We start from the raw sequence: 25,929 nt of genomic DNA, 5'->3' as shown, positions 1-25,929 counted from the left end.
TTGACTTTCTCTTCTCACAGTGTTGTAGCACCAGAACATGATAGTTATTTTTCTACTAATTCATGAATACTGATGATCCAGACAGGCAGGACTTCAGAAAAAGCGTGCAAATATAGTTTTAATCACAATTTGTGGATGATTTGCAGCCACCACAAGTGGAAGCCTTTGCTTGGTTTGCTCCGGTAAAAAGATTTGACACACTAGATAGGCTACATAAGATTTATGTTGTGGAAATAGTGTGTGTTGTATAAAGAGACTGTAAAAAACCTCGTGTAGCATTGGGTATCAGTTCAGCTACTTAAGAAAATTGTCCGTTTTGACACTTTAAACTTTATGATATTGTTCTTGATGATAGGAATGATAATAGTGCTCTCACACTCACCTATCAAAATACATTCATAAGGAAGAGGTCTTCCGTCCTTATAAAATGTCTTGTTCATCTCTTCAACCAATGTAAGACTTTATGTTCCCACCCCCTAATTAATCCCAACGTTTTCATTGGCATATCGATCTCGACAATAATTTCAATTGACGCAGGAGCAAGTAGAGTTAGTAGGTTAATACAAGTCCTATATTGTTTAGAATAGTGAACTTTGTGTTATGTATTAGTCCTACATCGTCCAAATTATGAAGGCTTTTCCTTCTTCCACTAATATAAATAACTCATGTACGTTTATTTATGAAATAGAGTTGAAGTTTATTTGAATATGAAATAAGCTGTGTGCTTATTTTTCTTTGGGCTCTTTGAGAATAAGAGGTTCATCCTTGGCTTGGCGAACCAAAGTCGCCAAAATTGGTGAATCTAAACTATGTCATCATAGTGGAGTTGTTAACCTCGTCTCGGCATTACCAATACAATCTTTAACAATCCAACTTTCTCACTTGACGTTTTAACACTTCGAATTTTTATGGGGTTATTTTATAATAGGGACGATGCCAAAGTTTCTCAAATCCACCTATCAAAATATATCTATAAGAGAGATGTTTGTATTATGTATATACTTAATTATAAGGTATATTTGGTTCCTCTCTCTAATTAAGTGGGACTTTACATCATATAGTTGTGCATTAACGTCCATAAACGAAAATTTGTATATTAATTTTGATCAAAAGTGAGTTGGTATTAATGTGGTTTATGTTTAGTAATTTTTATTCAAAATAGATTATAGTAAATTAAATATTGTTTAGATTACATTATTCAAAATTGCTTTTAGATGAAAAATTATAAAAAAAGACATGAATTTAAATTTATTTTATGTTATCTTATAATTTTATTTTAAATATTTAAATAAATTTTAATATTTTTTTTAGTACTCTTAGTACTCTTTAATATTCTTTTATTTATAAATTTTTATTACTTATAATTTTAATATTATTTTTATGTTTTGGGAAAAAAATATTATAAAAAAATAAACATGTGAATAATGAAAGATATAATCAGTACATAGAAAATAAATTTCAGTCCAACTTTGAAAAAGTAAACGTAAAAACTAGAATTTGTAGTTTTGCCCTCCGGAGACAGAGACAATTGTGAATTACAAGAGATTGTTGCGGTGTTTTGAGCTGATGTCGGGTCTGAGCATCAACTTTGATAAGTCGAATATGATGTCAGTTAATTGTGAGCAAGAGTGGATGGAGCATTTTTGTGGCCTACTGGAGTGTAAGCAAGCGGTTTTACCTTTTAGATACCTCGGGGTGCCTCTTGGTGCGAATCCACGTTTGATGAAGACGTGGAAATCGATCATAGAAAAGGTGGAAGAGAAGGTGCTCAACAAAGCAGGTAAGCTAGTTCTCATTAAATCAGTGTTAAATAGCTTACCAATCTATTACCTTAGCCTGTACAAGATGTCGAACGCGATCGCTGACAAGTTGATTGCATTATGTGGTGTACAAAGGGTGGCAACTATAGTATACCTCTAGTGAAGTGGGAAGTGGTCCAGGCACCAAAGAAGGCTGGGGGATTGGGGGTTGGAGATACAGTGCTCAGGAACACAGAGCTTCTGTTTAAGTGGTGGTGGTATTTTTCAAAGGACTGCCCATTGTGGAAGAAGATTATTTGTTCGTGTAACAATTTGAACCCTAATGTTATGCTATCAAATCAGGCTTTACCGGTAAAGGGTGGCCCGTGGAAAGACATTTGTCAGCTGAATATAAAAGAACAACATGTAAAAGATAAAATTATTAGTGGGCTAGCGATGGAAGTAGGGAATGGAAGAAGAACTCTGTTTTGGGAGGATAATTGGGTCCAAGGTGGCCCTCTAAAAGCAAGTTTTCCAAGGCTCTTCTCTATTTCAAACTAACAAGGATCTATGATAGGGGACTGTGGGTTTTGGGATGGATTAGATTGGATTTGGAATTTTTATTGGAGGAGAGAGTTGTTCCAATGGGAGTTGGAACTGGTCCATCAACTTCATGATAGGTTAAGGCCAGTGAAGCTATCAACTGGGAGAGATGATAATCTTGTTTGGAAATTTGATAATAAAGGCATTTTTTCTACTAACTCTTTTGTACAGGTATTGCAATCAGAGACTCTTTCGAAAGAGATTACGAGTTATAGTTTCACAAGTTCCATCTGGAAAGGGTTGGTTCCTCCGGGGATTGAGCTTTTTGGGTGGTTTGTTCTAGTCAATAAAGTGAATACTAAAGAGAGGTTGAGTAGATTAGGCGTTATTCCCTAAAGTGATAATTTATGTGTCCTGTGTAAAAAAGGAGATGGAATTTGTTCATCATTTTTTTTCTGTTTTGTGAGTTTTCGTGGCAGGTGTGGTGCGCCTGATTGAGGTGTTTTCATAGAGCTTGGGCTATCGCGGGAACCATTAAAGGCCTGTTTGAGAGTTGGAATGGCACCCATAATAGAAAAGATGAGCAAAAGATGTGGCTGACAGGGTTCTTCGCAGTAATTTGGAACATCTGGTTGGAACGCAATGACAGAATTTTCAAGTTTCAACAATAAAGAAGCAGGTGTTGAAGTCATTTAAAGAAGGACGTTTTTGAGCTACAAGGAGTGGACTGGTATTGATCCTGTTTGGTTATTGATAGCTATGCCGAAAATGACAGAGGATTGATAACCACGGTGTTTGAGTTGGTTTTGTGTCTGTTTGTTTGTTGCTCTACTTTAATGTGTTGAGCTTTCTTCATTTCAAAAAAAAAAAAAAAAGAAATCACTTCTGCTTTCGGAGGATAAAAAAAGTTACTAAATATAAAAATAAAGCGTTTAAAAGACTCAAATGCGCACCCACGCAAAAAGAAAACAGAAATATACGTTAACATTTTTGTTGTGGACGCATTCTCTGATTAGCACGTATGAAAGGTTTATCATTATTTCTAAAATAATCGTAAGCCCAGAATGTCAAAACAGACCATATCCTCAAAGAGCTTAAAGGAATGCTTCATACTTTGGAGAGTCATGCAATGTTGGAAGAATAAAAAACGAAGTGGGAAAAATCCTCCTTTGCTACGTTATGTATTAAGGATTCTATATTGCCTATATGCGCCTATTAAGTGTGGACTTTTGTGTTTTCGCAACACAGTCAATTTAATTTTTTCATTCTTCCTCTCGCTGGATTTCTCTCTCTTTTCCATTACACTTCAAAATTCACAGTTTGGTGTCTTCTGTGCTATAAAAAAACAACTCTATTTTGGCACAATGATCCTCTAACCAAATGAAACCCTTTTGAGATCATACAAAGTCATTTCTTTTGGGGTACATAAATTGGATTCAAAACTAAAAAGTCGATTGAAAAAGATGTAGAGATACATAACTACACCAATAAATCAAGTAATAAAAACCTCCATTACCATTTGAAAAGCATGGTAGTATTATTCATGACTGAATCTCTACTCTCAGACTCCTTACTTATTCATTCCCCTCCCTCCAAACATGCCATTGCCAGTTCTTCTCCATGGATTTAATTAGAAACATGATCCACAAAAACAGTATATGATATTGGTGTATTGCTCAATGATTTACCAATGTTAAAGCTTACCTGTTTGTGGCTATGCCTATCACTTAATTTTAGACCTGGTTCAAGTATGACGTTGTCATTCATATGTATATATACTATTAATACATGTACACATTTAATCCATGTATTTTCTTTAGATAATTGTTTCTTTATTGTTTGTGATCTATAAATAAATTCTGGACTCCCACTATATTAAGATAAATCATTTACTTAAACTAGTGCATCAATCTTTTATTGGATATATATCATATACTCATGTATGATATAAGTACAAGTTGACTTTTTCTATTTAATGTAGTAAATTAAGAAGTTTGAATGCCGCTTATACTTTCAACTATTTAAAACTAGGATCTCTTAATAGTTCTTATGAAATATTTCTAGAATTTGTTTATATTTATATGTTTTTATGTATTTTAAATAAATTAATTAGTTGTTAAAATAATTAAATCTTATACGATTAAATAATTAAAGTCCATTTAGTAAAACAATAAATAAAATTCTCATAGATACAGAAAGTATATATATGTTTTGTTTATCTAAAAGTTTACACTACTAGAAAACTAGTTATTACAGGTGGATATTTCTGATGGATTTTATCCCACGGAAATATAGACGGAATTTGCGAGGAATTTTTTGTCGGAAACAAAAAAAAATGAATTAGCATAAATTACAGACGGAAAAGAGAATCAGTCCATAATTCTATCGAAAAAATTAATTTTTTTTCGTGGAAAATGATTACTGACAGAAAATCCGTCTGTAATTAAATGGTCAAAAATGCTGCATTTTATTAAATTATTACAGACAAAAAATCTGTCTATAATTTAAAATTTTTCGTCGAAAATGTTGATATTCTGTTTATGATCGTTTTTGCCCAAGCTCCATTCATTCACAGCACCAAATCAAACGAGCTAAACCTAGCATTCCCCTCTCTGTCGACGAGCTTCTTCTTCTCCTTTCCTCACCCACAGTGCCACCGCCGGCCACCCTAACCGTCGCAGCTACCTTCTCCTTCTTCTCCTCTTTTTTAAACACTGAACCAGTAGAACATAGGCCCCGTCTCTCTCGTTCTTTCTCGTTCGCAGAACAAAGCAAGCTCAAGCTCCACCACCACCGCCCCTCAAGCTCGCATATCTTTTCAGCGCTACAGCCATCATCTCCTCCAGTCAATGCCGCGGCTACCTTCGCACAAGCCCTATCTCCGTGGCAACCAAAATCGGTTCCTCCGTCAGCCGCGGTTCCACCTCTTTCTTTCCCCCTGTTCGAACCATAGGGACCAGGTTTTGGTTTCAAAATTCTTTTAATTTCTGTTAAGTTCAATTAATTTTGTTTAGTTAGTTTGATTTTAGTAATTAGTTTAGTTAGATTTGTTTTCTGATTAGTGGATTTTTAGGTTGTTAAAATAGGATTAGATTAGGTTTTGATTATGAATAGCTGAGAAATGTTTAAAATAGGATTTTTAGGTTGTTTTCTGATTAGTTAGACTTGAGATATTATTACATGAAATTGGTACATGAATGCAAATTTTTTGAACTCAAAATAGTTGAAAAGGTACTGCTTTTACAACCATGTTAAAATTGATGCTTGATTGGTGAGTAAAAGGCATCTTTTAAAAATTGGAAGCTGCCTAATTGCGTTTTATGTCTCAATTACAGCATGTATATAGAGATAGTCGTCTTGAGGAGGTAGTTCTGCGACATCTTGGAGCTGCAGATGGCGATACAGTGATTGCCAAAGATATCAGGTTGCTTTTGTGCTCCTTTATTGTTCTATAGTATATGGCCTTCTGCTTTCTGACTTTAGATTCCTTTCTGTTATGTTTTTGTTCATTTACTAACTAAATACATGATGATATCTGCTACCAATTCTTTCTGACTTCTGTAGCTAATTGGTAAAAGTCATTAGAAGTCATAAATTAGCTACAGAAGTCATAAGGTTTCTACTTTCTACTGATTTGTTTTTTCGTTTCATCTCACTTTGGTTTGGTGCATTATCTGCTACATGATGGGTTCAAATGCTGGAAATGGTGGTGCTTGATTCACGGCTTAACTATTGCCAATGGGTTCAAATTACTATTAACAACAGAGATCTTTTGATTGTTTTACTGATTAGTTTATATTTGATAAAAATACTGCTATGGTTTGTTAAAAAATTCTAAGGCAATAGTTATTAATTCTTTTATATAGACAATGTTACCCATTTTTTGCTATGTTTAATGCCTTATGCAGTTTATATACTTGTGTTGTTTCTCAGGTTATCCACTTGATAATATTAAACATTTCTAATTGGTTGGTGACAAGAACCCTTGTTTTTCCTCCCAGGGTATTGTATGATAATGCAAATTCTTGATTCTTCAGGCTTTCAAAGTTCTTCAAGATATTATTTCATTTTCATTAAATGCAATATCATGTGGTCTCTTGCTTATTTTGCTTTGATAGTCCTAAATTTCTTGGAGGTAATTAGAAGCTTGTTGAACTTTAGGTCCTTTTAATTGTGTGTGAGGCTTTTAGGCCAAAGACAAATGCAGATGAAACTAAAGGAAGTTCGTGTCTTGGTTTACTTGTTTACAGAGACCTCTGTGGTGTGAAAATTATACCAAACCATCTTGTAGCGATAGAGAGTATTTCTTTCTGGGACAGTTGCCATATCTAACTAATGTAGAATGTCTTATTTATGAGGTAAGTGCCGGTAATTCAGAGTCAGACACTATATTTATTGGGAAATTACTGAAGATCCTTTTTAGTTGTTTTAATGTTGAAAACAAAAGGTAACTATTTGATTATACAATTGTCATGTTCACTTTGTACTAAAGTTGTATCTTCACATGTATTGGAACTTACATGAAATAGCTTACATTTCCAATCTATGTTAAATCTCATTTACTACTACCTAGCATTCATCTCTTAACTGTCTCTGGTATTTTCTTAACCTTTTTGTATAATACAGGGATTAACTGTTGTAGTGCTAATCATACATACTTTCTTCCCAATATCATATGAAGGGTCCCGTATATATTGGAGAAATGCAATTAATCGGTTGAAGGTATGCTTGTCAAGACTATTGAGTATAATTTATGACTTCACTTTTTTTCTGGAAAGGCTATAAATGCAGCAGATCATAGTCAAGTGTTTATGTCATTGAGTGACGGGATAATGTTAGAAATTGAAAAAAGATGAAATCACATCTGTCTGACTCATATTTTTAGAGGTGGAAGTAGAAAGAAGAGATGAGGAATACTGAAAATAGAGAGAAAAATGACAGTTGGGAATTTGTTGGTTTTGAAGGGCTTCACGTTGGCGTTGCTTGTATTTCATTATATTTGTTCTTTTGGGGGGTTTACTTCGTTACAAACTTGGCCCTTGCCGTTGTTTATCATAGTTTCAAGAGTGAGGTAAATTTTTCCATGCCATTTCCCCTCAATTTTTTTTACTCTTTAACCTATATAATCGTGAATAAATCAAACTTTTTTAACTCTAGAATGGATATTAAAACAAATAATAATTTGATAACAGTGCTTGAACATATCTATTTTTTGTTTTTGTTTTTATTTATAGCTTGTGAAACAAGTTTTCGAGATGGATCGTATGAGAAGAGCAATGTTGGAGAAAGCTTTTAATCTCTTAGATACTCGTGTAAGTGTGATTTTCTATGTTTTAGTTTATTGATCCACTGTCAAACATGTAAAAATACTTTAGAAAAGTAAATACAAAAAGTATTTGATGAGTTTGGAAAACTCTAAATTAATATTTGTGATGACTAAACATTATTAATTGTATTAAATTGTAAAATTATTAAAATGTTTCTAACTCTTATTTGTTAAATTAATAATTTTGTGATGCAGCTTCCTATTGGGCCAAACATAAATTTCTGGTGCAAGCCCAATTCAGCCTTGGTATTAAGATATTGTGATTATTATGGCTGAATGCATGGGTATGATATTTGGGCCAGAAACTTTACTTAAAGCCAATTGGTTAAATCCATCAGCTTTGATGCAAAAATATGTGATGAGTATGGATGAATTGATTATTATGTTACTTTGGGCCAAATTGATCCATTACTTGTTGCAAGCCCAAGTTAAACATATTTTGCCATACACCCATATGCATGATCCGAAAACAATTCATCAGGAAAGCAAATATTGATATTTGCCTATGCCCTTCAACGGATCTCAATTCTAACCATGTGATGGATTTCAAATTCATTTAATTATCATTTATTGCATGGGAACTATGAGAGAGAGATTGACAAATTGATTTGATGGTGATTATCAATGCTACACGCTACTCCACCTAAGGGAAGTAAAAGCAACTCACTTTAATTAATTTATTCAAACACACTTGATTGCTTTTTTCTTTCTTCTCTCTCATCTCTTTCCTTCTCTTCGGTTCTTACACAGCAAACAATGGAGATTTTGAGCTATCAAAAAGAAGGGAAGGCAAGCTACAAGACCATCTCAATGATGGCAAGAAAACATAAAAAAATGTAGTGGCTAAGATCTGCAACCATGAAAGGAAAGATATGGTGATGAGATCTTGGCTCCTCCATACCAAAAATGGAGAAGGAGATGGCTTGTCACCACTTTTGAGTTCACTCATCACAGAAGGTAGCTAGGGTGGCTGCGTGAGGAAGGAAGCAAAAGTGGAGTAGAAGAAGTCATCATCATCATGAAGCATCAAGGGCCAGAAATCCATCTTGGAGAGCAAGCCAAGGATGGAGAGCTCGGATTGATGAAGAGTGATGACCAAGAAAGGACTAGAGGTAATTGCATGTTGGTTATTGCATGGATTATCTCTTCTCTCTCTCTGGCCGAACCGGTTTTGTCACTTGAAGAAGAAGAAGTTGGCTTGGTTATTGGCTTCAAAAGTAGAGGCTTCCCTCTTCTATAAAAAGAGAGAACAGCCACTGTTTGGAGTAAGGAGAAAGTTTGAGAGTGCAAGGCACAAAGTTCTCAGAGCTGCCTGAGCTAACAGATTTCTCTTCTCCTTCAATGTATTCTGTTTTGTAATTTTTCTGTTTAATTTTGTCATGTCTTGAGTCTCATGGAAAAAGGCAAACAGTGAAATTTGTATGAAAAAGCCATAGAGCGGAAAAAGGCAGAGAGTGCATGACAAACCCCAATTTGAGGGTTTATCTTGTGATGATTTCAGGGGTTTTATCAATGATTCCACACACTTTCTATATGAAAATACAAGATTGTGCATTCCTTTCCTAGTTTCGCCTCATGAATGGAAACATGCTTATTTCGCACTAAAATAGATACATTTCTAATCTTCTCTTGATGCCATTCGATGCCGTGACTTGTGTGTTAAGTGGTTTCAGGATATAGAGTAGGAATGGACCGAAAGAGAGAAGGAAGACGGGTACAAAGGAAGGAAGCATGAGGATTAAGCTTTGAAGGTTTCCGCATGGGCGCGTGCGCGCACCTTGCGCGCCCGCGCGGATAGGGCAACGTGGAGCCAAAGCCAAGAGCCGGCTTGAGAAGCGGCTAAGCCAGGATCTTCATGGGCCCGCACGTGTGCATCACGCCTCCGCGCACAATTCAAGACGTCTCAACGGCGCGTGCGCGTACCTTGCGCATGCGCGCCAATTTGCGAATATGATTTTTAAGAAGTCACGTGACTTAGGCGTGGAGGCAGTTAAGGATCCCACTCTTGGAGAAACACCTTGGCGGGAAAAAGCTTAAGAAGACCAAAGGAACAAGGGGTAAGGACACTTAGTTAGTTCATTTTTCTAGATCTAGATATTTTTGGAAGAGAGGAGAGTTAGTTACACTTTTGGGAGGAAGAAGAGGGAGATTCCAAGCTTCACTAGGGTTCATCCTCATCTAATTTCTGAATTTTCAATGACTTTTTGGTGAGATCCATGCTCAATTGACTAACTCCTCATCGTTACAATGAATTCCATTTCTCCTTCATTGCATGACGCGTTCACAACCGAATTCGAGCTTAGCCCCTTTTGATCCGGAAATAGAATGAACTTTGTTTCATATTAGACAAGCTCGGAGGCGGCTAAGATTTGGAAAAGGTGAAGAGGTTTTCACCACCTCAACCACCTTACTACAAGTGAACATTGAACCGTCACTCAAAGAAGGCATTAATCATACTCCCATCAATCTCACTAACACTTCTTCTTTTGTTTTAGGTACTAATACCATGGACGCTCCAAGGAGAGTTACCATCAAGGAAGCGGGTGCACCGGATTATGTCCTTCAACCCCTTCATGTAACTCAACCCAATTTGAATGCGAATTTTGAATTGAAGACCGCTTTGATCAATCTCCTACCCAAGTTTCACGGGCTTCCCGCACAAGACCCTATTCGACATCTCAAGGACTTCCATCACATATGCTCGACTACTAGACGGGAAGGGTCCGATGAAGTTGCTATATAGTTGTTTGCTTTCCCTTTCTCTCTTGAGGACAAGGCCAAAGAATGGTTCTACACCCTCTCTAGTGAAGTTACCTCCGATTGGGACCTACTTAGAAGGGGGTTCTTGGATAAATCACCACCCAACCAATCACAAGCTCCTCAACTCACATATGCAACCACCCCCTCCAACCAAGATGAAACACTCCGGACCATTATCCAAGGCCAAAAGGAATTACAAAACACACTTGCTTCCGGCCTCACCGGCCTCACCTCTACATTACAAGCTCTTCTTGTACGCATGGACACACCATCGACCCCCACTCCTCAACCCCCAATCCAAAGTGTCATTCCCTCTCAACCTCAACCAAATCCAAAAGGGGGCATCAATGCCATCACCCTTAGATCCGGTACACAATTAAAAGAAAAGGAAGCAAAGGACCCAAGTCCTATCACAACCACACAAGAGGAAGAGAGAATAGATATAGAAGAGGTAGTAGAAGAGGAGACACCACAAGCAATAGTTGAGGATGAAGCCCAACCAACAAGGGAGACATCCAAGGCCAAAAGAACCTTGGAAGAAGAAATCGCTCAACCACTTCCATTTCCAACACTTGCAAAGAAAGCTAAAAAGCGCATAGAACTCGACCCCAAAATGGTAGAAATGTTCAAGAAAGTTGAGGTAACCATCCCCCTCTTCGATGCCATCCATCAAGTTCCTAGATACGCTAAATTCCTCAAAGATTTATGCATAAACAAGGATAGAATCCTTGAATTGGAAACCATCCCATTGGGGAGTTCTATTTCCGCTTTAATGGGAACATTGCCAGAGAAGTGTGATGATCCGGGCCCTTGTATGGTCACTTGCACCGTCAATGGAGTTCAATTTAGAGATTGTATGTGTGACCTCGGAGCATGTGTTAGCATCTTGCCGCTCTCCGTTTATCGGGTATTGAAGTTGCCCCCATTAAAAAGGTCGACGGCAAGATTTGTCCTAGCGGATAAAAGCATAATAACCGTAGCAGGTGTTGCGGAAGATGTATTGGTGAATATAAAGGGGTTGGTGTTTCCGATTGACTTCTATGTCCTTGAAATGCCGTCAAGCGAAACCGAGAGAGCATCATCTATCCTACTCGGAAGGCCCTTCTTGAGAACTTCTAGATTTAAGCTTGATGCTTACTCGGGGAACTACTCATTTGAAATAGATGGAAGAATTGTAAGCTTTAGCCTAGAGGAAGCAATGAAGCATCCACCGGAGAACCACTCTCTATTTCAGTGTGACCCAATCGATAACATAGTAGCCGAAGTGCATCTTGCAAGATTAGATGAGAAGTGCATGGTTGAAGAAGCAAATGAAGAGTCGAGCGAACTAAATACCACACATCATACAAACCATCCGGAAACTCAAACTTCAAGGAATGACAAGAAGATGGAATTGAAGCCACTACCACCTCACTTAAGGTATTCATACCTTGATGAAGCCCAAAATCTACCCGTGATAATAGCACAAGAGTTAACTCCTCAACAAGAAGAAAAATTGCTGAATGTATTGAGGAAAAATAAAAGGGCAATCGGGTGGAGTTTGGCGGATCTAGTGGGAATAAGCCCCCAAGTATGCGAGCACCGCATATTTCTTGAAGAAGGAGCAAGACCGGTCCGACAACCTCAAAGGAGACTTAACCCAACCATTCTTGAGGTGGTGAAGAAAGAAGTCACTAAGCTACTTGAAGCGGACATCATCTATCCTATCTCGGATAGCGAATGGGTAAGCCCGGTCCAAGTCTACTTGTTGGCAAAAAAGGAATCCAAACCGAGATTAATTCGTTGGGTGCTCTTATTACAAGAATTTGACTTGGAAATCAAAGATAGGAGCGGTGCCCAAAACCTAGTGGCGGACCATTTAAGTCACCTCGAACACACAAAAGGCAACACCACTCCTATCAATGATTCCTTTCCTTTAGATGCTTTGCATGCAATCTCGGAAGTGGTTCCTTGGTATGCCCCAATAGCAAACTATTTGGTTTCACGCACTTTCTCTCCCAATCTTGACAAAAACAAAAAGGATAAGCTGAAAAGCGAATCCAAATACTATATTTGGGATGATCCCTATTTGTGGAGGTGTGGAGCGGACCAAATAATGCGAAGATGCATACCTCACACCGAATTCCAAGCAATCTTGGACGCTTGCCATGCTTCCGAAGGAGGTGGTCACTACGGGCCCCAAAGAACGGCAAGAAAAATCCTTGATTGCGGATTTTGGTGGCCAACTCTTCTCAAAGATGCTTCTCTCTATTGCAAATCTTGTCCCCAATGTATTAGGTTTAGAGATATTTCCAAGAAGGACGAAATTTCCCAACAAAATATGCTTTTTTGCGAAATCTTTGACGTATGGGGAATCGACTTCATGGGACCATTTCCAAATTCCAATGGTTTTCTCTACATCTTGTTAGCCGTCGATTATGTGTCAAAATGGGTGGAGGCAATCCCCACCCGAACGGATGACGCTAATGTTGTGTATTCTTTTGTGAGGAACAACATCATTTGTCGCTTTGGCGCCCCAAGAGCAATCATAAGTGACCAAGGATCCCACTTTTGCAACAAAAGAATAGACGGCCTCATGAGAAAATATGGCATCATCCACAAAGTCGCCACGGCTTACCACCCTCAGACAAACGGCCAAGCCGAAGTCTCCAACCGGGAAATCAAGCATGTGTTAGAAAGGATTGTAAAGCCGAATAAGAAAGATTGGAGAATTAAACTTTCCGATGCACTATGGGCCTATCGAACGACTTACAAGACACCCATTGGCATGAGCCCCTTCCGGCTTGTATATGGCAAAGCATGTCACCTACCGGTGGAGATTGAACATAAAGCTTATTGGGCCGTAAAGGAGTGTAATATGAGCTTGGGTGGGGCCGGAGTAGAGAGAAAGCTTCAATTGGCTGAATTAGAATGTATGAGATTGGAAGCTTACGACAACTCCAGACTTTATAAGGAAAAGTTGAAAGCCATCCATGACAAGAACATTAGGAGAAGGGAATTCGGACCCGGTGACCTAGTCCTTCTCTACAATTCAAGGTTGAGATTACTACCCGGAAAGCTTAGATCAAGGTGGGATGGGCCCTACCAAGTGGAGAAAGTAGAACCTTATGGAGTCTACCACTTGCACCACCCATCGAGCCCGAACATCTTCAAGGTAAACGGGCATCGTCTCAAATTGTATCATGGTGAGCAAAGAAAGAACGCCAAGGAAGTTGAAGTGTTCCTCTTGAGGGATGCAACTCTTGAATAAACACTATAAGCTACTGAAAGTCCAACTTAAGGACGTTAAACAAAAGTGCTAGGTGGGAGACACCCCACCATGGTAAGATCCTCCTTTTAGATTTGTACATAGACACTTGACTTCATGTTTGTTAGCTAGATTTTAATGACAACTCCCCTTCATTTGTTGACTTCATTTGCTATAGTGCTTAATTGGCTGTATGGGGGGGGGGTCGCTGAAATGTCAAAAGTAGTGTAAACACCTGCAAATTTAGAAAACCCACCCCCCTGCGCATGCGCGCACATGGCGCGTCCGCGCATATGGGCGAAATCTGCCAATCGACGCGCCAGCGCACTGTGCGCGTCCGCGCCGATTGCCTTGCTGCCCTCCTAGTACATTCTCCAGAGAGTTAAGCCACTCTCAAGCCTACACTAAGCCACCAGCCCAGCACCTTTGCCGCGTGCGCGCACCTGGCGCGCACGCGTCCATACAAAGCGAGCACGGAATGCGCGCGCGCACCACAGCCGCGCACGCGCCCTTTCATTCTGCACTCCTCTCTGGGCCATTTCACAGAGAGTTGAGCCCCCTCCAGGCCCCTCTCATGCCTGGGGCACAACCACGTGGACGCGTACGCGCACTGTGCGCGCGCGCGCCAACACACGCTAAAGCAATCTCTGGTACTTCGTCCAGAGAGTTATGCCACCCCTGTGCCTCTCCTGTGCCGCCAGCCCAAGCGCAGGGACGCGCACACGAAATGTGCGCGCGCGCGCCCCTAGTCCACCTCACTCCCCGCGCGAGCGCGCACCGCGCGCGCACGCGCCGGTGATCGACGCCTTCTTTAAAACAAAAATTAAAAGGGGCACACTCATCCCTTCATTCTCATTCCACTTCTCTTCTTCTTCCATATCCTTCTCCATCTCACAAGGTATTATACTAGGCCCCCTCTTAGTCCATTAATCTCTCATTTAGTTGCACCACCTTTTAGGTAGCTTCTTTCTTCTTTTTCTTCTCTCTTCCCTCCTTCTCTAGTTGCTCCCTTGGGATGCCTTTGCCCTCTCCTCTCTCTCAATCCAATTCTTCATGAGCATTTGGGTCTCAAACTAACTTACATGCATAGATGAATGGTGTTGCTTTATTTTCTTGCAATTAATATGCACTATAATCATTAATAATGGATTGTGGAATGTTACATTGCTCCCACTTTCACATAATCAAATACTACTTCATGGATGCACGCCAAGTGTTCGATGAAAGGCACACTTGAATTTTGGACTCATTGTGACTACCTTGCCTCTCAACCAATCACTTTTGAGTGCATCCCCACTTTCCACAAACCATTCATCCCCATTTTCTTAGCTTGCCTTCCATTTATGGTCCCTAAGGGTGTGTGCTTCTCATGCCTCTTCCTTGCATGCTTAAACTACCCTTGCACCACATGAAAATTATTTGCCTTGTTCTTCACACATTATCCTAGTTACATGTTGCAGCTGTCATGTAACGAAGATACCCATATTCTATGGCATAACTTTTATTACATAGAGCTCATGTCTCTCCACTTCTTTGGGTTTGATATTTTTCCTTTCTTGCTTCCACAGGATGGTCATCAAAAAGGACAAGGGGAAAGGCCCCAAGAAGCCAGTTTCCAATAAAGTGCGCCAAGAACTAACGGCCAGGCCCCTCCTGAAGAAGACTAAAGGCCCCGTTGACATTCTAGAGAAGGACAACCCTCCTAAGGATTCAAACAAGTTTCCCAACCGTTACTGCGAACTTGTCTACTCCAGAATGATTGAAAGGAATTACCATCCGGAACCCCTCTTAGTCTTACCGGCTCACCTCAGTCCGATTGTGATGCCACACATCGACCGGAGGCATTGGAGGTTCCTCTTGAGGCAACCAACGGAGGCCAATCTCTCTTGGGTGGTAGAATTCTACTCCAACTTCCACTCACCTCATCTCACATCAATATTTGTACGCCGAAAACAAGTGTCGGTCACAGTGAAAACCATCCGAGAAGTCCTTGGAATTGCACCGTCAACGGATGCTTATGACGCCTACCAAGAAGTCTTGGCTACATGCGTTGACCGCGCATTCGATTGGAGCGCGATCCTCCGCGTCATTGCTTTACCCGACGCATATTGGATTCGGGGGACCATAAAGCGAAGACCCAAGGGTTTAGATGTCCGCCACCTCACTCAAGAAGCCACGGCATGGGCCCAAATTCTAGCTCACTACGTGCTCCCAAGCACACATGGGTCATCCATCACCGCCGAGCTTGCCTTATTGATATGGTGCATCTTGACCGAGAAACCGGTCGACGTTCCGCGTGCCATCCGCCAATCCATGGGGCGCATTCATGCCAAGGGAAATCTACCATTCCCCGCTTTAGTGACGGCATTAGTTGCGAAAGCCGGCGTCAACCGGGAGACTAAAGATAGGCGAACCTCAATACCAGTCGATGGTGACATCATTCCGACCAAGAGATGCCTCAAGCCTCCGGAAGTCACCAAGGACATTGAACTGCCCACACCAACTGGCCACGCTACCACTTCATCTACATCACAAAAATCGGCCGCCCAACGCCTTGAGGACCTTCACAACAAATTAGACCGTTATGAGAGGCGTAACCAACGCCGCTATGCTCATGTGAAGAGGCTTCTAAGCATAATCACCCCACCTATGGAGGAACCCGATATCTCCACCTCCACCGCAACTTCAAGCGGTGATAGCAATGGCATTGGAGATGTGGCACACTCGGAGCTCAATCAACCAGTGCGCCTAACCTCTAGCACGGAGGACCGTGCTAAGTTTTAAGTGTGGGGAGGTCGGCCGACCGATCTCCGTAGGTAACATCTGAATAAATCTGAATAAATTAGGATAGGTTTCATGATTAGGTTTTAGTAGGATAGGTTGCATGATTAGGTCTTAGTTGGCACCATTCGCATGATAAGCCTGCTTGGTTGGAACAATGAAATTCTCTCTTAGGAAACCAACACTTTGGGGGCAACCATGGCATTGCAAATTTTAAATGCTTTGATGCCAAAGTTGCATGAAGAATTATATTTTGGAACATGGGTTTGAAGTTAAGAACACAAGCTTGTGAGATTTGAGCCTAATGGTGTGGTTACATCTTATAACCACTTATTTTTCCTTCTTGTGTGCATTATTCTCTTTCTATGATTGTGATCCTTGATTTGTTTGATTCTTTATGTCCATTATTTGGCGTATTCATGCATTTATATGATTGAGGTCATCATTTCATTAGCTCACTCACCCAAATGGCCTTACCTTCTATCTTCCTTTGTTAGCCAAATTTGAGCCTACGATTGACCCACTCTGTTCTTAATTTAACACATTACAAGCCTTAAAGCGGAAAACAATAAAAGTCCTTATTTGGATCTTTGATTAGCTTAGGCTAGTGTGTGTGAGTATCATTCAAGTGTGGGAACCTTGGGACATTGGGTGAATAAAAGGGTATTTTGTATTATTATTGAAAATATTAGGAATTGGGTACATACTCATGAATTGATCAAATGTAAAACCTTATGCATTGACGCTCTTGTATATATAAAAAAAAAAAGAGAAAAACAAAAGAACAAAAGAAAAAGAAGAACAATATGGAAAAGAAAAGAAAAATAGAAAAAGAAAGAAAAAAAAAGGGGAAGAAAAAAATAATAAAAAGGGGACAAAATGCCCCAAAGTGAAGCTCAAGAGGAATCAATGCATAAGTATTGTGAAACGAAAAGAAAATGCATGAGTATGTGGGAAAGTGAGGAATGGGTAGTTAGGATAGTACTTAATTGTATAGGTCATTATATAGGTTAGGTGGGAAAGTTTAAGTTAATCAAAGATTCAAATCCTAAGTCCACTAGCCATATATGACCCTACCTTGACCCTAACCCCATTACAACCTAAGGAAAAGACCTCATGATAATTGTATGCATGCATTGAATAATTGTTGATTGTTAGATAAAAAACAATTCTTGGAAAGCATGATTAGGGGAGGATTGAGAGAATAAACCCCATACACCGAGTGATTAGAGTGCAAACACTTCCGCCGAGGGTTCGATGCTCAATCCTTTGATTCCCGGCTCTCGCGAGCATTCCTCATGCAAGGTTACACATATTGCATTTGATGCTTAGAAAGTGGCAAGTCCTATGCTTTGACCATCATTGTACCCCATGTGCTCGCATATGTCCTAAGAAGGCTAATTTGCTCCCAACCAAGTGGATAGTGGCACTAGTCATAGTTGCATGCATATAAGTAGGTTGCACTTCATGAGTCTTATACTTTTGCAATCCCTCGGTCTTCTGTGTTTCTTTGCATCTCTCTAAGCATGAGGACATGCTAGGATCTAAGTGTGGGGAGGTTGACAAACCCCAATTTGAGGGTTTATCTTGTGATGATTTCAGGGGTTTTATCAATGATTCCACACACTTTCTATATGAAAATACAAGATTGTGCATTCCTTTCCTAGTTTCACCTCATGAATGGAAACATGCTTATTTCGCACTAAAATAGATACATTTCTAATCTTCTCTTGATGCCATTCGATGCCGTGACTTGTGTGTTAAGTGGTTTCAAGATATAGAGTAGGAATGGACCGAAAGAGAGAAGGAAGACGGGTATAAAGGAAGGAAGCATGAGGATTAAGCTTTGAAGGTTTCCGCATGGGCGCGTGCGCGCACCTTGCGCGCCCGCGCGGATAGGGCAACGTGGAGCCAAAGCCAAGAGCCGGCTTGAGAAGCGGCTAAGCCAGGATCTTCATGGGCGCGCACGCGTGCATCACGCCTCCGCGCACAATTCAAGACGTCTCAACGGCGCGTGCGCGTACCTTGCGCGTGCGCGCCGATTTGCGAATATGATTTTTAAGAAGTCACGTGACTTAGGCGTGGAGGCAGTTAAGGATCCCACTCTTGGAGAAACACCTTGGCGGAAAAAGCTTAAGAAGACCAAAGGAACAAAGGTTAAGGACACTTAGTTAGTTCATTTTTCTAGATCTAGATATTTTAGGGAGAGAGGAGAGTTAGTTACACTTTTTGGGAGAAGAAGAGAGAGATTCCAAGCTTCACTAGGGTTCATCCTCATCTAATTTCTGAATTTTCAATGACTTTTTGGGTGAGATCCATTACAATTCTCACTCCACTTTGATTATTTTGCTAAAACCTTCAAAGAATCCCAACAAGGCTTACTAAATCAATAAGATGTACACTTTGGCAATTCCAAGGGAGAACGACTCGGGAGACTAGTACTCTCGGATATAGATTGTAGATTTGTTTGATAAAGGATTTTGCGTCGGTTTAGACTATACTACGATTGATCATTTGATAATTTCTATACCGGCAAAAATTCATTTGTCAGTGCAAAATTAAAAGAAAAAGCCATAGATGTCCTTAGAATTCCTTTGTTCATCTATGTTGTGTTTCATGATTCTGTGGGAATCCCCTTTTAAGTTAGGTTAGCACTTTACAGATTGTAATCAGGAAGATTATAGTGAAATTCCATCATGTTTGTGATGGAGACTGGATGTAGGCTGCACTGCACTTAGCAGCTGAACCAGGATATATTTGGGTGTAATTTTCTCTCTTCTCTACTCCATTTCTGTTTCGACTGCACAGGAGCTAAAACCGAAAATATCTCGTGTCAAGTGACAAGACAAAAAGAAAAGTCTCGTGGCTGGGGACGAGACAAAAGAAAAATTCTCGTGGCTAGTCACGAGATAAAAAGACATAAAGTTTCCAAAGTTGGTTTCAAAGGTCAGCAAGTATTATCAAGCAAAAAGGGGGCTAAGATTCAACCCCCCTTCTCTTAGCCACTGATAACCATCAGCGTTAATTCTAAATCTATTTTGAGTTTCCATTTCTCAGAGTACTGGATATCTTAACAAAGATCAATGCATTAGGCTCTTTGAGGAGTTGAACAAATATAGGTAGAACCTTATTCTCTTATGTTCATTATAGTTTCAAATTATCTTATAGTTATTTATTGCGTCATAATGATTTTAGAAAAGATGAAATGCTTTGGCATTTGTGAAATTTCATATAATTTTACACAAGAACAATGAATTATTTTATGCAAATGTTTTCCAGTTTTTCATGGTTTGCCTTTTTATAGTATCTGATCATTTCCTCATAAACTTTGAAGGGTGAGTTTTCTATAATAACATGCTTTTACTTGAAATATGTTTTTTTAGAAATTAAAACACATAAGTTGCTTATCCAAGCTTTCCATGATGGGGAGACAAAGCTTCAACGCTTCAATAAAGTGGAGTTAGGAACGTTGAATGGTTATGCTGGCTTCTATTCAGGTTAATGGAATAACAACTAGTGCTAGTGGGCTATCTTTCCATTACATGCAAAAGGCTCCTAAACTATCATGGGTTAATTCTTTTATGAAAGTCTTCCCCCATTTGACGCTAGATGAGTTCTTTAGTTTAGGGGAAAGAGGCTCCTATGCCTAAACGATGACATACTGTAACTAGCTGGAGCTTCAAATTGTGGTGTCCCTGTAAACCAGATGTTTGTCTTGCACTTTTGCTATCAGTGCTGCTGATAGTTCGCCATTACAACTTCTGTTTTAGTGAAATGGGATATCTTTCTTTATTTGTGACTGGTAAATTGCTATTGCATATCTTATGAAACTAGCACTATGAGTTGATCTTTCACTTTAGTCTCCTGACATCCTATCTTTGTATAATATTTTTTCCTCGCACATTATGTGAATGATGGAGCTCCAATTTTGTGTATTATTCAGGACTTTACCAAAGATCACCAAGGAAGAATTTGAGTTAATATTTGATGAGCTCGATGATAGTCGTGACGTAAAGGTAATATTTGTTAATATGTATTGTGATTATCTTACATGTGCATGCTGATGTTGCTCGTAATGTGTGTATATACAGATTGTTTGTGCCCTTAATTAATCCTTCATGTAACCTTTTTTTTTTCTTGTTCAGCTCAATAAGGATGAATTTGCTGATATTTGCCATGCCATTGCTTTAAAATTCCAGAAGGAGGATTCTGTAAGTTCAATTACTCCAAATTTGAAACGTTGGGAAGTTTGTTTGAATTGAACTGAAATAAATCGGGTAAAGATTTGCAGCATCTCTAATTCTATTTAATCTGTTGCAGATCTCTTACTTTGAGTATTTACCATTCTATAATTCACCCACCTCAAATCAATTGAAAGAATTTGTGAAGAGACCCATCTTTGGATACCTAGTCTCTTTTCTTCTCGTACTCAATCTAGTTGTTGTTATTATTGAGACAACGGTATGGCTTTTTGAAGATATAGTTTCAAATATCCTTTTTCATACTAACATATATTTTAATTATTTTTAACTTCATCACTATTTGATGGGACCATAAGTGGGATATACTTGCTTTTTTCAATATTTTGTGGTCTAAAGTGCCATTTATTGTAAAAATAATTAGGATATTGCTTAATAAATTCATTATGTATTGCTTCGTTAAATCTAGACCCAGTTCAAAAAGGTTAATTATTTTACACTTCCATGTACTTCCTGATTTCAGTCCTACTTTTTCCAGCTTTGCTGTTTGACATATTTACTGGCAGCTATTGTAGACTTGGGCAAAAGGCAAATAAAGAATCTCACTATTTTTGCTCCATATTATGTACTTATCAAAACAGTGACACTCTTAATTGATACTAAAATGGATAGTTACTAGATTCTTTTTATCAAGGCCTCATATGATTAGATTTGGCATTTATGGTGTTGCTGTTTTTTTGTATGGGTTAAAAGTTGTAACCGTGTGTTGATATTTTCTTGTAATTAATTCACAATTGCAGCTTGATATACAAAATAATTTCGGTCAAAAGGTGTGGCAAGTGGTTGAGTTCATTTTTGGTATGGACATCGAAACTGTATATAGTCTGTGAAGTTCTTTGTTTTAGTACTATAAAATTTGTTGTTTTATTTGGAGTCTGTAAGCTACTCTTTAGGTAGCAGAAATAAGCAACTAAACTCTCTGGGTGGTTCCTCTGCTTTATTATTCTTATAGCTCTGTGTGTGCACTTCTTATTTATTTACATTAAGAGTTCTATTTTAGGATTGAGATATACAGCTAATTCAAAGTTTTCAGTGTGCTTTGATTGAAATGGGAGTGATTTAAGAGAGCATATCAATGAAATCAAGAACTTAAGACAGATGGGAGGAAAAATCATGATGAGGACTATGATGATGATGAGGATGAAGATGACACTAAAGACTATAGCTGATAGTTTTAGTATGGTTGAACAATATACTGGGAATTATAGTTGATGATCAATACACTTTGTTTATGTTTTGAATTATACTGACTTGCTTGTTTATAGTAGGGGTATTCAAAACCAATCCAGACCGAACAAAACCGATCAACCAAACCAAAAAAACCGAAAAACGAACAAACTAAAAACCGAAAAAACCGAACAAATCACATTTTGCTATTTTTTGCGGTTCGGTTCGGTTTTCGATTTTGACACTAAAAATCCTAACTGAGCCGAACCGAACCGGTCACTTAAAAAACCCCTAAAAGGCCAACGCCCAAAGGCCCAAACACTAAATAACTTAAACCTAGAAAGTAGCAGCGCCACTCTTAGTCTCTAATAGTCTCTCTCTAACGAAGGAACATCAATCCCCAATCCCCAAACCCCATCCACCGATCCCCTTCCTCCTAGTAGCGTCTTCCTTCACCGTCCATATCACCGTCACCAGCTCGCCGAATAGAGCCTCGCGGACAGTACCTCGGCGCGGTCCTCTCTCCCTCCCTCCCTCCTTTCGCAGTTCACAGTCGCCGTTTCCCTCCCTCGCGTCGTAACTTCTCCCTTTCCCTCCCTCACTCTCGCAGCCTCTCCCTTCCTTCCAGCCCAGGTGAAGCCGTCGTCGTCTGTCGCTCATCGCTCGTCGCCCCTCAGTCACACTTCAAAAACATCGTCCATCATTGTTTGTGCTGCCGTCAGTACAGTAGCATTCCTCTGCATCTAGAATAGGGATGCCTCTCAAGTAAATTCTTTGTTCTAATTTTTTTAGATATGGTTATTTGTTCTTAGTTCTGTTCTAATATTTAGTTCTATTTTTATTTTGCTATTATGATTTTTAGTTTAGAATTCTTGGTTCTGTTCTTTCTAATTTGTTCTTGCAGTTTTGATAATTTGTAGTTCTCTAATATAAAAATTTGTGGCTGTTAGATAATTTCTTTTTGAAAAATTAGTCTGAGTGTTCTTGTTTTAATGATCTAATTTGAATTTGTGGTTTGCTGTTCTATTTTATGTGGTTTTAATTTTAGTGTTGTTCTAATTTTGACCTGTTTCTATTATTTATTCAATTTTTCTTGTATATATATATTATTATCTAGTCATAGTTCTCTATTCTTTACTGAATTTAGTCATTAGAGATAATAATGATTGAGATCTAAAACATAATTAGCTTATAGTCAACCATGTTGCTGAAGTATTCATATTTTTATAATATTTTTTTGGAAGACAGAATTTTAAATCACCTTATACATGTGTACAACGTATAGAAGTAGTGATTGATTGAAAATAGTTGTTGCTTTCCACCACCACCCTTATTCTTATTGCTATGATTTGGTCAATTTCTTTACCAGCTTAAGTTTTGCATACTATGATTCATATGGCTCTGGTATTATGGCTTAATTTTGTTAGGCAAGGATGGCTACAATTTTACTTTTTTCTACTGATTGAAAAAAACGAACAAACCGAACCAAACCAAACCAATTTTAATTGGTTTAGTTTGGTTTGGTTCGGATGGTTTCGGTAAAAAAACCGAACCGCAGTTTAGTTAAACGATTGGATCGGATGACTTTTCTCTAAAAAACCGAACCAAACTGCACCGCGAACACCCCTAGTTTATAGTATTTTTCTTTTAGTTTAATAATACGATGAATTTGTTTACATTTTGAAATATTATAAATATTCGAATACAAATTAGATAAAAATTTGTATTAAATTTATATTTATTTTGTATGAAAACAAGTTTATTTTGCAATGAAAAAATCTAAAAAAAATTCTATTTTACCTTACTGACGGATTTACAGACAGATTTTCTGTCTGTATTCAAAGTGTGGGATGATTTTTCAAGGTTCAAATTACAGACGAAAAATCTGTCGGAAAATCTTTTGCCAATTACCGACAGAAAATCTGTCGAAAAGTTTGACATTTCATGGAAATGGAGGGGAGAATTTATCGAGGGAAAATCTGTCGGTAACTGTTCAAAATCCATCGGTAACTTTTCGTTGGTAAATAATTTCCGACGAGACTTTTACAGAGGGACAAAATTTGTCGGTAATTTTGTCAGTAACTAAAAATTGTCTGTAATAAAGACTAAATCTGTCTGTAAATCTGTCTGTATTAAGCAATTTTCTAGTTGTGTTAGTTTATAGGCTGTATTGAATTTATTATTAAGAATAATATAAAAATTTTGACAAAATCCAAAATAAAACATCTAATCCAGTAATACTACCTTATCCTATAAGATTTGTTCATGGTATTCAGTACCTTCAAGAATCATATTTCCGAATCATAATCATACCAATTTACCAAATACCACCACTAGCCTAGATAAGATAACTCACTGGCATAAAGATTAGATTCCCCTTTTTCCTCCCAGAACCGAGAAACCTTGTTAACTAGAAGAATTGCCATTTTTTATTTTGATATTGCATACTAATATTAGATGAAAAATATAGAATAAAACATATGAATAAACTATATGAAAACTAATATTATATGATAGTCTTAAATATAATAACGTTATTTGCATATCCAATTTTGATAATAAAATTATATAAATCAAAGTAAATCAACTCGATTTACCCTTTTTCAATGTGAATTCGATTTACTCATCTTCTATGTAAATCGAATTTACTTAATTTGATTTAGTTTTCCATTATATAAATTGAATTTAGCATTCGAATACATAAATCGATATTTTTGGATTCGATTTACTTAAATAGGGTATTATATGGTGTAAATCGAAGCAATTACATTCGATTTACTTCATCTTCGACAACATAGCTAAATCGAATCATAATAATTTGATATACATACATACATACATACATACATACATACATACATACATACATACATATATATATATATATATATATATGTATGTATGTATGTATGTATATGGGTTAATGCTATAAAATATAAATGAAGTTAAATTAATTCGATCTACTACCATACCTACATATATAAATATGAGCTGAACGTAAAATTCTCATCATAGTGAGACTCACAATGATTAGTGAGGATAGTTTTTTAGTTCTTGTGCACTATAGAGAGTCGATTAAGAAAAAAACACGAGAGAATAAAATTTACTAATAAGGATCCGTTCTACGAGTTTCATTGAGTTTCAGATTACTATCATCCAAAAACTAGGACTACATGGCATGAAATGGGTGAAAAAGTTATTTTATAAAATTTTGATTTCTATTGTACGTGATGGTGTGTAGTACGATTCCTTTATCATAAACAATAACGAAGATTTGCAAGTTCTGTTTCACTGTCGTCCTCAGTTTTCCGATGTGAGAACCCCTGAACTATTGGCCAAGTTTGGAGATGTGGTTTGTAGTTTAGGAGAATCAAACCGAAATCCTTAATCTTTAGCAATGCCAGCCACCTCTACTTCAATGCCTCTTGGTGCCTCATCATGCCTGGCATTGCACCTGAGGCAGTTTTGGTTGCATCTCTGTCCTTTGCAGTTAACTGCGATTGTGACAGACAAATAAGTGATAATTGACCCTTCGATGAGCTTGCTATTGCGATGGCTGTTATGATCCCGATTTTCAGGAAGGGTAGAGCACCAGATAGTGTCTGCAGAATGATGATGATGATGTGGAGCCTACCACGATTGCTGATAATAGTGATGATGATATAGCGATGAGTATTCCAGTTGAGGGTGGTGGAGCATCTAGTTCAGAAACTCATCAGTATCCCCGCATTTTTCAATTTTAGACTTGGAGGCCATGACATAGCAAAGGTTACCGGGAGAGCTTTTGGATTTGGGACCAAAGATACACAGGATACAGACAGGAGGTCTAGCTGAGTTTAAAGTTAGTCAACAGTTTCAAGATAAAGAGAAGGTCATCTTAAGTGTGAAGACTTATAGCGTCCGTCGTGGAGTTGAGTACAAAGTGCTGGTAGTTTTGAATCTTGTGGTGTTGTTGCCAAACTTTTCTCTCTAGGGTGTGTTTGGATTAGGGGAGGAGATTGTGAATTGTAATTTGAAACAACTGAATTCAAATGATATATATAGGTGTAAGGTTAGTAAATCAAATCTAATACATTCGATTTACCTATGCTCTACAATGTCTATAAA

The 25,929-nt window shown here is 38.2% G+C and overlaps 1 protein-coding gene across 1 annotated transcript; it reads left to right on the top strand.

Moving 5' to 3' along the window:
* Nucleotides 6,306-25,656, top strand: LOC107637629 (two pore calcium channel protein 1-like). The gene is made up of 12 exons (XM_021122361.1): nucleotides 6,306-6,417; nucleotides 6,533-6,640; nucleotides 6,909-7,026; nucleotides 7,247-7,353; nucleotides 7,517-7,594; nucleotides 19,454-19,515; nucleotides 20,340-20,412; nucleotides 20,542-20,607; nucleotides 20,717-20,857; nucleotides 21,396-21,470; nucleotides 25,064-25,174; nucleotides 25,504-25,656. Exons 1-12 carry the CDS (start codon nucleotides 6,370-6,372, stop codon nucleotides 25,654-25,656), a joined length of 1,140 nt encoding a protein of 379 aa, XP_020978020.1. The 5' UTR covers nucleotides 6,306-6,369.

The sequence above is a fragment of the Arachis ipaensis genome, chromosome B04 (genome assembly GCF_000816755.2).
Source record: "Arachis ipaensis cultivar K30076 chromosome B04, Araip1.1, whole genome shotgun sequence".
NCBI classification, from domain to species: Eukaryota; Viridiplantae; Streptophyta; class Magnoliopsida; order Fabales; family Fabaceae; genus Arachis; species Arachis ipaensis.
This window is presented reverse-complemented; position numbering and strand designations above follow the sequence as displayed.

Bases quoted from the DNA above. Each gene is read 5' to 3' on its own strand.
- LOC107637629 (XM_021122361.1), top strand. From the start codon at position 6,370: ATGTGGTCTCTTGCTTATTTTGCTTTGATAGTCCTAAATTTCTTGGAG. The intron at 7,354-7,516 runs GTAAATTTTTCC...TTTTATTTATAG, and splicing joins ATCATAGTTTCAAGAGTGAG to CTTGTGAAACAAGTTTTCGA. The intron at 20,858-21,395 runs GTATGGCTTTTT...TCACAATTGCAG, and splicing joins TTGTTATTATTGAGACAACG to CTTGATATACAAAATAATTT.